This window comes from Microcebus murinus, chromosome 12, assembly GCF_040939455.1.
Source record: "Microcebus murinus isolate Inina chromosome 12, M.murinus_Inina_mat1.0, whole genome shotgun sequence".
Lineage (NCBI taxonomy): Eukaryota > Metazoa > Chordata > Mammalia > Primates > Cheirogaleidae > Microcebus > Microcebus murinus.
Genome location: NC_134115.1, coordinates 60,505,318 through 60,518,435, shown reverse-complemented (window position 1 = coordinate 60,518,435; position 13,118 = coordinate 60,505,318). Strand labels below are relative to the sequence as shown.

Below are 13,118 nucleotides of genomic sequence, written 5' to 3'. Positions count from 1 at the left end.
AAGGGGGGTATGTATGTGCATGCACATGTGAATGCATGTAAACCAAAACAAAACTGTGTGACTATGGCCAAGTCCTTGCCCCTCTCTAGCCTTCAGTCTTCCCTAACTTCCCAAATGTGGGAGTTAGGGTTCCCTGAAGCTCCAACCTTTGTGACTTATCCTTGGCCCACCTTTGCTCTTATCCTTTGGGTATAGCACTCTCTTTTCCCAAAGGTAAAAAGAGTCATCACAGGTTGCTATGAGTATATGATGAATCCCTGGTACTAGACTGTACCAGGCCAAATTGTAACACTTCATGAACAGCATCTTATATGATCTAGACCAACAGGGTGTGATCTTCCTGGATGAAACCCTGATACACCATTTCCCAGGCTAGTATCCTAGTTCCCCTGTCTGGGACAGTCCTTTAGGCTAGCCTCTAAAGTGCTTATGTGTGTAAAAGTATCAAGATGGGACTCTGGGCCACATTCTGTGAAGCTTAGAGAAGAAATACACAGCAATCAGGGAAACTGCTGGAAACAATGTTCATACAGTCAAATGTCAATAGACCAAAGCCATGAAATGAATACATGGCCCTGAAATTTTAATACAAGAAGATGAATGTGATCTTACAGGTAACTAGAACCTTGATGTGACAGGATTCATGACTATGATTCAGTCTCTCAAATATATAATTTGCTTTAAAATTTAAAAAGATCATTCTGGGGAAAATAACAGTGTTCCCAGAGAAGATGTATGCCTGTAGGAATTACTGGTTTTTCAACCACGAGGGTGAGAAAAAAATAAGGGAAAGAGAAACTTAAAGCCCAAATTAGTCATGAGACTATGAGATTTCTTTGAATGAGTTCACCAAAACCCCTATACCAGGTGAATCTAGGGGGGCTCCTGGACCTATTATATGTACTAGTTAGTATCACCCACAAAACAGAGAATGGACGAATTGTTAGGAGATTTAAGATGGTCAAATAACAAGTTTCCCAGAAAATGAATTCTGGGAAATTCAGACGATTCAGGAAAACACATATTGGTAAGCTTGTCATTAATTCTTGGCAAAATCCAAGACAAGAGATGGTCAGAGAGCTTTTAGACAGTGATCACCAACAAACCAATATGGAGTTACCAAGAATAAATCAGAGCAAACCAAGTTCATTTTTCTTTTGAAGATAGGATTCCAGATTGGTAGGCCAGGGTTCTGTGGATATAGTAGTATTCCTTCATTCTTGCAAAGCATTTGATAAGGTCTCCTATAATCCCCCTGTGGAAAAGGCCAGATGCAGAGCCATTAGGTGGATTCAAAATTAGTTGACGTATATTCAAAATAGTCCTAATTTCTAACTAAGCAACTCAGGCTCCCTTTGGCTTAGTCCTCATCAATGAGGTTTAGCAATGCTTTGGTTGAAGTCAGAGAAAGCGAACTTACCAAACCTGTGAATGACACAGAGCTGCAAGGTGTTATCAGATACGAGGCAGCTGAAACTTTGGGGGAAAAGTCAAGGAACTGGGGCTCTCAAAGAGTGCATGGGAAACTTGAGGACCAGAGACAATGGGTCAAAGGCCAGGAAATCACCAAATAAATAAATAAGAGGAAGTAGGAAGGCAGGGCTGTCAAGAGCAGAAGGGAATAGCATAAGGTGAGTAGTCAAAGCAAAAGGTACAACCATCACCACCCTAAAGACTCGAAAGTATGAGAAATCAGGGGAAAAACAGAGGAGAGATGCAGAGAGAAAAGGAATCTGCAGGAAGTTACCATTGTTGTCTCTGACCCTAGGCAAGAGTTAGGCCCAGAGCTGGCTCATGCCAAAGAAAATCAACTGGCCTAGAACTGGAGGAAGTGGGGGAGACTTGGGAAGAGGAGTTTCCCTGAGAGCAAGGAGGATGACTACAGCTGATGACCATACAAATACACTTTTCAGCCCCACAATTCCTTGACTGTAAAATCAGAGCCAGAACACTGGGCCAAAACAACATGATTTGACAGGGATTAATGTGAAGTGTGGGACTGAGGATCCAAAAAATCAATTGCAACAAGCGTGGGATTAGGGAGACCTGGTTTGGAAGCTATTCATTTGAAAATCAGCTCAGTATTCAGTTGGCCACAAGTTTGGCCCAAGCCAGCAGTGTGACTGGGCCTGATAAAATGTTAACCCAATCTTGGGCTCCACTAGTATGCTTGGTGCATGTTGTAAGTGCACCCTCCAGTCCCCTGGTACTCAGCACTGGTTGGCCACTAGTAGAACTATGTTCCTTTCTAGGTGCCACCATTTGGGAGGATCACCATGAAATTGGAATCTGTCCAGAAAGCTATCAGGGAAGTGAAAATGCAGAAAAACACATCTGTGAGGAAAAGTCGGTGGAACAGTCAGAGAAGGCTATACTTTCAAATTTTTAAGGAGCTATTTCATACAAGGTAGACTTGTTCTGAACTAGGACTAGTTGGTGGGAGTCACATGGTAGAAGAGCCATTCTTATTTATATTTGCAACCACCCACCCAACCAGAAAGCTGGCTACTGTGAGACAGAATGTGCTATCATGAAAATGCCCAACCTACAGGCCCACTGTGACCCCTATACTTTTACACCTGAACATGAGCTCTGCTACCTGTGTACCTCAGCATCTAGAACATATTGTAAACCACCTACTTAAATCCACATAAGCCATCTAATATTTTAAAGAGACAATCTAAAGGATATGAGCTACCGACTATTCTAGAACTTATAAGCTCTCCCTGATTTCTAAATTAATTCATCTGACAGCAGCAGGCCTGAGCTGATAAAATCCCTTTGTGCATGTTTTTACTGAAGGAAGAGTTCATGCTTAAAAGGGTAGTGAAAGGGACAAGTTGGAAAACATTTTTTATATATTTTTGCAATTACCTCCACCCTGAGTTATACATGTTATATATGAAGACAGCAGGGTTTAAGGAGATAGAACAGCATAATGCTAAGGAATGTTGGTTCTAGAATAACTATCTGGAAAACAACCCAGCTTCACTGATTTTTGCATGTGAGACCACAGGTGTGTGAGGCTACACTGTCCTCATCTGCAAAAGTGGAATAATGAATGTATCTTCTTTATAGAACTTCCTTTTGGTGAAAATTAAATGACATTAAATACTAGCATTAATATTATTATGAATAATTAATATAGACAATTATATAAATGATACAGATCTACAAAATTAAAACAAAATTTTTTCCATAAAATTTTATGGTCTGGAAAAGCAGTAATTAATATTCCAAGTTTGGATTTTATAATTCCTAATCAACTTCAATTCATTTGAGGACTCCAAGAACCTACCATGACAACGATGAGCCTCCCCGCTGAAGCAAGATATAGAGGGTTGTTTTGCAATGTTTGTATTAATAACATGTTTCAGGACACTTCTGGTGAGAGGCACAGGAGTGGGCTAGCCCAGTAGTCCCCAACCTTTTGGCACCAGAGACCAGTTTCATGGAAAACAATTTTTCCATGGACTGGAGTGGGGGGTTGGCGATGGTTTCAGGATGATTCAAGGGCATTACATTTATTATACTGTCAAACCTCTCTGCTAATGACAATCTGTATTTGCAGCCGCTCCCCAGCACTAGCATCACCACCTCAGCTCCACCTCAGATCATCAGGCATTAGATTCTCATAAGGGGCGTGCAACCTAGATCCCTCACATGTGCACTTTATAGTAGTGTTCACGCTCCTATGAGAATCTAATGTCACTGCTGATCTAATAGGAGGAAAAACGTATGTGGTGATGTGAGTGATGGGGAGCAGCTGTAAATACAGATGAAGCTTCGCTTGCTTGCACATTGCTCACCTCCACTGTGCTGCCTGGTTCCTAACAGGCCACAGACCGGTACCAGTCCACAGCCCTGGGGTCCCCAACCCCAATATATAGGGCATTTCTCAGAGGCACTGATGTCCATAAACTGGGCTAATATTGGCTCACCCTGCAGGACCTCCAGAACACAGTATTCACATTCTCCTTCTTCCTGAAAATCTTGCAGGAAGTCTCAAGATTGGTATTGGACACATACCAATTTTCATTTCCCCATACTTTTTACCTTTTAAAGGATGCAGCTATATGTTGTTTCCCTTTCTTCTTACTTAACAAGTATTTTCTTTTGCTCATTTCTTTGAAATAGAGTAGGAAAAAAACTACCTGATTAAGATGTTAAGATGATAATCAGCTAAATAAAAAGAATGTCTTAACACCTATAGATCATTTATACTGATTAGCTTTCCCTGTTTTTACATTGTTTTTACATTATTTCATAGACAAATTTTGTTTAGATTAGAAGAACTTCCACCTATTTGTGCTTAAGACACTGGGTTTTGTCATCACCACTATTTTACATTAAGGCAAACATCTTAATGCTAATTAGGTGGCTTTTTCCTACTCTACTTCTAAGAAATAAAAACAAAAGATAACACTTGTTGAATATTGACAGGGAACCAACAATTTCTTTGCTTTTTAATGGTGTGAAGTGTTTGGAAATTTTATATTTGCACATAATCAAATAGTTGTTTTTTCCACTGTGCTTTTTACCACTCTCTATATGCTTAGGAAATCTTTCTACAACTTATGAGCAGATAGACATCCATTCATATTGCTTACATTTTTATTGTTTGTTTTTTATATTTAAATTTTGTAACACCAAATGGTGTGAGCTGAGACTGTATTTTTTCCAAATATTTACAGAAATATCCAAGTACAATTTCTTGAAAAATCACCTTTTCTCTCACCAATTTGGAATGCTATGTTTTTCATATACTAAATTCTTATACTGGTATCTATTCTTAAACTTTCTGTTTGATTATATTGATGTGTTTGACATTTCACCAATATCACACTGCTTTGATTACTGCAGATTTATTAGTTTTAAAATCTGTACATAAAGGCTATCTTCATTACCCTTTAAAAATTGTTTTTCTTTTATTAATTTTTCTCATTAATTTTTTTTTTTTTTGAGACAGAGTCTCACTTTGTTGCCCAGGCTAGAGTGTCGTAGCATCAGCCTCGCTCACAGTAACCTCAAACTCCTGAGCTGAAGCAATCCTACTGCCTCAGACTCCCAAGTAGCTGGGACTACAGGCATGCGCCACCATGCCTGGCTAATTTTTTCTATATATTTTTAGTTGGCCAATTAATTTATTTCTATTTTTAGTAAAGACAGGGTCTTGCTCTTGCTCAGGCTGGTCTCGAACTCCTGACCTAGAGTAATCCGCCCACCTTGGCCTCCCAGAGTGCTAGGATTACAGGCGCAAGCCACCATACCCGACCTAAAAAATTTTTTCTATTTCTTTTTTTTTTGGGGAGACAGAGTCTTGCTCTGTTGCCCAGGCTAGAGTGCCATGGCATCAGCCTAGCTCACAACAACCTCAAACTCCTGGGCTCAAGCGATCCTCCTGCTTCAGTCTTCTCAGTAGCTGGGATTACAGGTATGCACCACCATGCCCAGCTAATTTTTTTCTATATATATTTTTAGTTGTCCAGCTAATTTCTTTCTGGGTTTTTTGTTGTTTTTTTTTTTTAGTAGAGATGGGGTCTCGCTCTTGAGAGAGCTGGTCTCAAACTCCTGACCTTGAGTGATCCTCCTGCCTTGGCCTCCCAGAGTGCTAGAATTACAGGAGTGAGCCACCACGCCTGGCCAAATATTTTTTCTTGATAAGTCTCACTTTGATATACTTTGTTGAAATCCAAATGAAAGTCCTATAAGGGTTTGCTTGAATTTGCATTAAGCATTTACATGTAATATAAGAATAACTGATATATTAATAATACTTAGTTCCCATTAAGGAACACAGTATGTATCTCCTTTTATTTATTTATTTATTTATTTTTTGAGACAGAGCCTCGCATTGTTGCCCAGGCTAGAGTGAGTGCCGTGGCGTCAGCCTAGCTCACAGCAACCTCAAACTCCTGGGCTCAAGCGATCCTTCTGCCTTAGCCTCCCGAGTAGCTGGGACTACAGGCATGCGCTACCATGCCCGGCTAAATTTTTTTTTCCCTATATATATTAGTTGGCCAATTAATTTCTTTCTATTTATAGTAGAGATGGGGTCAGGCTGGTTTTGAACTCCTGACCTCGAGCAATCCACTCGCCTCGGCCTCCCAGAGTGCTAGGATTACAAGGGTGAGCCACCGCGCCTGGCCTCCTTTTATAATTAAGAATTTTTTATATCCTTCAGCAATATTCTAATGTCCTTTGCATAGGGCCCACTTATTTCTTTTCCTTAAGGTTTTCCTTTTTTATAATTTTTTCCCTTAAATAAATAGCTCTTGGATTGATTAACTTTACAATCTTTCTGTTTTTCAGAGCATCATTTATATTTTAATATTTATTATTTTATTTATTCTGCTTTGTTTGCTTTACTAGTCTTTTCTTCCAACTTCTTGCACTGAATATTTAATTGTCTTATTTCCTTATTAAATAATAAAAACACTTATGGCTATGAATTTCACCGTAAGCATAGCTTCAACTGCACATAATGAATTTTTTTTTTCCTTTTAAAGCTAGTCAAGTGAAATGGTGGGAGTGGAGAAGAACAAAGGAATCTGTAGCTGGTTGTGACCAACTACACCCCTGTGTAAACACAGTGTAAACACCACTGCACTCAGAAGAACCTGCACATAATGAATTTTAAGTACAGTTCTTTTTTTTTTTCTTTTTTTTTTTTTTTTGCTCAAGAAACTGAAATCTATTAAGTACAGTTCTGATTTTCAATGATTTTCTAAGCAGTCTATAATAGCAGTTTTGCTTTTCTATTTGACTCTAAGGAAATCACATTTTTATCTCCAAATGGCTAGATGGTTTTAATTAAATTTTGATAGTTATTAGTTTCTATTTTATTATATTCAGGAAAAAGGACTGCTACAATTTTTCATTTGGGGAATTTATTGTATTTTCTTGGTAGCCTGGGTATGTGGTCAATCAGATTAGATAATTAAATGCATTATTAAAATTCTCTATGCCTCTATTTTTGGGGGATCTATTTGTGGCCAAGGCTAAGAGGTATATATTAAAGTCTCTCACAATGAGAATCTTCTGTCAACCTTTCCTCCTTTAGGCCAGGAGCAGTGGCTCACACCTGTAATCCTAGCACTCTAGGAGGCCCAGGCAGGAGGATCGCTCAATGTCAGAAGTTTGAAACTTTTCCTCCTTGGTAGTCTTTCCTCTTATAATTTGATTATATATTTCTCCCCAAATAAGACGTAACCGTCTCCTTGGCCTGTGGTGGTTTAGGATTGCCATATCCTCCCTGTGCATCACCCATACTATACCACACCTTGCCTAGTGGTGATCCTCAGATCTGATAACACACTTTCACATCCAACACCTCATTTGGTCCTCATAACAACCCACTAGATAGACAAGGCAGTTATTGCTATCACCACTATTTTACAAAAGTGAAAACTGAAACTATATAATTTGCCCAAAGTTACACCCCTCAAACCTGTCTTGAATCACCTAGTTTGGTGCCCTTCTCATTGTCCTACTCTACAAAATCATAGGTCTGTCCCCTTGGCTGGAACCCATCTGTTTCCTCCATAGTACTTGCACACAGGTCTTCAGACAACCCACTGCCTGGCAGCTGTCAACTTCTGCCTTTTGCCTTTCCTGCTTCCTCTATGGGGGTACAGGGTCTTAGGGCCAAGGATTGTGAAACTGGCACACAGGACACAGAGATTTACCGATGTGCAGCGAACAACTGTGATTGAAAGAGAATCTTCAGCTTCCCTGGAAAAAAAAAAAGAATGAAGATGAAAACATTTAGTCATTCTACGTGATGTGGTGTGTGTGTGTGTGTGTGTGTGTGTGTGTGTGTGTGAAAAAGACTGGCAAGACTTATTCTAAAGCAGCCTCAGCTTCTTTGGCTCAGCAAAATTGAGAAGGATGTTGGGGAAAGCAGCAATCTGCAAAGGAACTTGAGCTGGCCCAGAGTGCTCCTTGAACCTTGAAGGAATCTCCAGATATCCTCCTCTACCATCTAGTCTATATCTACAGCCATTAAATTAATTCAGGCAATTAGCCTTAATTTAGTCTCATATAATTGAGAGCTCATCCAGTTGATATTATCTAGATTTATCTCCAAAAAATGTTTAAGAGAAAACACGGAAATAACACAGATAACTTAGTTTTTAGAAAACTAAGGATAAACATTTCACTGAATAGGATGAATGTCTGTGGATAACATTTATCAGATAAAAGCCAAAGAGTTTGTGGTGTTTGGGTACACAAAGTCTGTGTAATGAACCTAATCATATAATCAAGAGACTAGACATCTTTGTCTTACATAATCTCCTGGATTTCAAAAGTGATCAAATCAACTAGATAACTGCCAAACCACCACTTTATATTATAGGCCAGGACAGAGAAATCAATTCAGATTTTCTTTTCTTTCCATGTAGCCATTGGTACATAGAGAAGCAGTTTGCAAAATAATTTCATTTGACTTCTTGCAATATGAACATTTAGGCCAATTGCTGCTGGTGTGTTATTTCCTCAAATGGATAAGCTCAACCTGAGATTCTGTGTCTCAGGACTGCCTCTTTTCCATTTTATATGAGAACAGGGCTTTTCTGTGATAAGTCCCAGTAAACTAAAGTGCAAGTGCTCTCAAAAGGACATTTTGGCCTTACAGATCATTTGGAGGAATTTGAGAGATTTTCTTGGCATTGTTGTGTTATTTTGTGTTTTGCTTTGTGTTTTTCCATTTATAAGTGACAATGAATAATACATGCTGCTTTTAGACACTGGGAACTAAGCTAAAAAACATAAGCAGTCCTGGGATTCACACATGCAAAGTACAGCAGAGGGCACAGAGACATAGCACACCTCAAGTCACGCACCACTGCTCAGAAGCCTTCAATGCCTTGCCCTTCCCAGAGGAGAATAACACTGGGACTGGCTGTGTTGGCATCCGAGACCCTCTACCGTCTGGACTTCACTTCCCAGAGCCTTTCTCTAGGCAAACCGAACAGCTCAGCACCTCCTACCCCCCATCCCCACCCTGTTGCCCCTTCTTATCACTCTGCCTGGGTCCCCTTCACCTCCCATCTTTGTGGGCCAAATTCTACGTAGCATTAAAGATACAGCTGAACTACTTCTGGACCCTTCTCTGTTTTGTCAAATTACAACTTCCTCCCAACCTGGAGGAATCTCCAGCATTTACAGTCTTTTTCCTCTTTGTCTCTTGACGCAGTGGATGCCCTCAATCTCAGAGGGGTGTGCACGCGCCATACCTGCACTCCCAGCCTGTAAGTGTCTGGGGAGCGGAGTCCATTTGTCCCACAGGGTTCCTCGCCCAGAGGAGGTGCTCAGTGAACAGATCGGGGTTAAATGTTACCTGAACACCCAAATTCTGCTCCACTGCCTAAAATTGTAAATGCGTTTCTTTATTAGTAAGAGTTTTGATCTAGCCTGGCAGAAATATTAGTAGCACCGAAAATCTAAATCACTGAAAGTGATCATCCTTGAGAAAATAGCCCAATAACTGAGAAAGCAAACTTCATGATTTCCATAACTGTACTTCTTTATTTTTAAATGAAATTTTTAAAAAATGAGGCTATTCCTGCTGCTTTAAAGAGACAGGATCTTACTTTCTTGGCTGCCTTATTGTTTTAACTTATTCTCTGACATTCTTTTTTTTTTTTTTTTTTTATTATTATTATTATTTTTTTTTTTTTTTAACATTAGGCATACAAGCTAATCTCTGACATTCTTAAAGCAATATTGGGCTTGGTTGAAGGAATTCTATTTTCTACATCTTGATAGATTCTCTGCAAATCTTAAAGTGTGTGAGTGTGTGTGTGTGTGTGTGAGTGTGTGTGTGTGTGTGTGTGTGTGTCTGCAGTGAGACTGTGCTTCCTGAGAGCAGAGACTGCATCCTGCATCTTCATTTTCTTGTGCTCTTACCTCGTAGTTGTTACCTATTATTCGGTGTGTGCTGCACATGGTATGTCCTCAGAAATTAATACCACCCCAAAGCCAGAGCAGCCACTCACAAAAAGGCACACATTGAACTACATGTGTATCTTTAAGTTAGCTTTCACCTAACTCTACTTCTCATCTCTCTTTATGTTAGTTGTTAAAACAGTGTTGAAAGAAAACTTTAAAGGCCAAAGCCTGTGTGTGCCTATAAAACGTCTGCCAGTCTTCTTCACTCCTGTCACTGACATTGCTCTACCTTAAAACCATGGTCACCGATTCTCAGTGCCAGCCATATTCACTGGTTTCAACTAAGCACCCGCTGAGCCCTGGTCTCAGAAGATCAGGATCTAGGTATAAAGTGAGGCATTTATGCAAATCACAATGACGCTAGGTAGAAGGCAGGAGGTGCTATACCAATCAAACTACATATATGCCAACCAGACTACACCTACAGGAACATCTGAGAAGAGATATCAGAAGGGGTTAAAGAAGAACAAACAAATTTGGTATCAATTTAGTTCAATCTTTGGCTTATGTTACAATAAGTCTATAAATCCTTAGAGGGTAGGGTCTATGTATGACTTACAATTACATTTCCCAAAGTACCTAGCACAGTGTCTTGGGCATAGCAGGGGTTTGACACATACAGCACTCTGTGCCCCTTCTGCAGGCAGGTGAAAGGGGGCAGACAGTAACAGCCACCACTGAGAAGCCATCTTAAGAGAGTTGGAACTTTAAAATGAGGCTGTTCTTGCTGCTTTAAAGAGACAGGATCTTACTGAAATCACAGGATCAGCTATGTCATTCCTGTTGCTCATCTTTGCTCTACAATAGTTTGTGCAACTCTGTAGATGATGGAAGGCCATTTAGTACCTTAGAATATCGACTGCTCGTTCACAGGAAAGCTCTTCGACGGGCTCATTGTTTATTTGGAGGATCTGATCACCGGGGAAAAGTTTGCCATAAGCAGAGCCTCCTGTTGGACAGAAAACAAGTAACTGGTACTCATGCTGGCAGGGCCCCGACTCCACGAGTCACAGCAACACGGCTGAGCGGCAGCCTGGTCTAGTCCCCAGGGCACTGGTCCACCCCTCCCCTTCAGCCAAGGCTCTCAGTTTGTGAACCATGGATAAGACACCTATCACCCATCAACTTCAAGGGATGTTAGGAGGCTGTTCTGAGAAAGAAAACCAGCAGAGACCTGAATCAACAGAACTGGGCAGTGAACCTACAACATTCATCTCTAAAGATCTCTGGTGTGTGTGTGTGCGCATGTGTGTATGTGTATAAATTGAAATCAATATATTTTAACTAGTCCTAGATCTATTATAACATCAATACACAGCTCAAGTATAAAAACAAACAGTAGACTATCCCAGTCTGCTCCTCTCTACCCTGGTACAGCCTATATTTTGCAGAGATTCAAGTGAAAACAAATCAATAGTTTCTATTATTGTCTGACCAGAAACTCTCCTCAGCTAGGAACATGCAGGGTTCAAAGGGGAGAGCTGGATTTTTCAAATATTTTCACTGCCCCTGAGACTGGCAGGCCACTGGCAGTCTGGGGTTCAGGGCAGCAAGTACATTTACTTGGGGGCTCCCTCCTTCTTGGCACCATAGGAAAGTGCAAAGCCCAAAATAGAATTAAGGTGCCTTTTCTAACTTCCTAGGGGAGCGTTTTCTGCATTTTGTTATAGGACAGAGAGATGGGGGGAGAACCAAGGCTATTTCCCCTTAAGCAGTCAAACTCCCTTCTCATTTCCCATCAGCCCCTACCTGCTGTGACAGCCACCACTGTGAGGGGAAGGCTCTCAGAAATGTGAAATCCATAGTCCTGGAGGAGGGCATCCTTGTCTATCTTTACTGTGTGCCTCACAGGGGTGAGGGTCTGGGTTGGGATCCTGGGGGGCCCATCAGCTGCAGCGACTTTAGTCCTGGAAGACAAAGAGTATGTTAAAAAGAGGAAAGGAGGATTCCAGTTGGTGGCCACAAACTGGGTCAGTCCCAGGCATTATGGAGAAAGATGTGGAGCTGAGCAGACATCAGCTCTCCTCTTGAGAGGGATGAGACACAAACACCACTACTTAAAACACCAAGTAGCATTTAGAACTGTGCTCTAAAAGAGAAGTCATTAGCTGCAGTGGGCACTCAAAGAAGGGGGAGAGTATTTTAACTTGCAGGGCAGAGATTAGGGAATCAGGGAAGCATCTGCTACCTGGAAGAGGTGGCATTTGAACTACACCCTGAGAGATGCCTACGGTATTCCTACACAGCCCAGATCCTGGCACACAGAAGATATTCAATAACTGTTGCAGAGTGACTTAATGAACAGATGCATGGATGGATGGATAGACAATAGGATAGACAAACAGGCATTCCAGGCAGGAGGCACCGCCTGAGCAGAGATGCAGGACAAGGAAAAACATGAACTGTGAACAGGACTGAAGAATTGTTGGGTTTGGATGTTTGCTGATGGCTAATTTTACAGATAAATTGTTTCTTTGGTGATTTTTTTTCTTTATGATCAATTTTTCTTCCCTTTAAACTTTGTAACTGTGAGAATTCCAATATAAAATCCCACACAGCAAGGACTCCCTCTATATTAATCTTTTAAAACATATATGTTCTTTATATATCTAAAAGCAGGTAAGTTGAAAGTTATATTTTCTATCTCTCAAAACCACAAAGAGAGTCATAACTTATTTTTCATTTGTCTGTAGCAAATGATTTTTTTCTTCTATCAGTGGTTATTTCTGAGGAAGGTCAAATAGTGATGGGATGAGGTATTTATTGTCATAATAAACAATAAAAATGTGAAGGAATAACATCTCCCTTGGGGCTCTGCAGTTAAGGTGTATCATTTATTCTCATCCATTTACCAAACACTGTCAAGAACTCTGCCTAAAGCAATAGGACCTTATTCATCTGAAAAATCACCTCTGTCATTTATCACGATCTCAAATTTCAACGAGGATCAAGAAATTTGAAAAACTGTCTCATGGAGCCAAAATACATGTGACAAGTCCAAGTACAAAGCCACATGCACATTATCCATTGAGAAGGCCCCCAGGCCCTTGCTTATAACAGATTTAGGCTCTGTCTGAATAGATAACCCTACCCACACAACTTAAAAGCACAGAGGATTTCTTCTAGGCAAGCGTGCAGCTAATACTGACAAGGGTCAGCAGAGA

General features: G+C 40.4%; 1 protein-coding gene across 1 annotated transcript in view; it reads right to left on the bottom strand.

Moving 5' to 3' along the window:
• FRMPD1 (FERM and PDZ domain containing 1) overlaps positions 1-13,118 on the bottom strand; it is a 67,773-nt gene that overhangs the window by 24,422 nt on the left and 30,233 nt on the right. The window contains exons 3-5 of the mRNA XM_012769069.2: positions 11,704-11,861; positions 10,801-10,903; positions 7,689-7,734 (exon numbers count right to left, since the gene is read on the bottom strand). Coding sequence (XP_012624523.2) covers positions 7,689-7,734; positions 10,801-10,903; positions 11,704-11,861 — 307 coding nt within the window. The remainder of the gene's footprint in view (positions 1-7,688; positions 7,735-10,800; positions 10,904-11,703; positions 11,862-13,118) is intronic.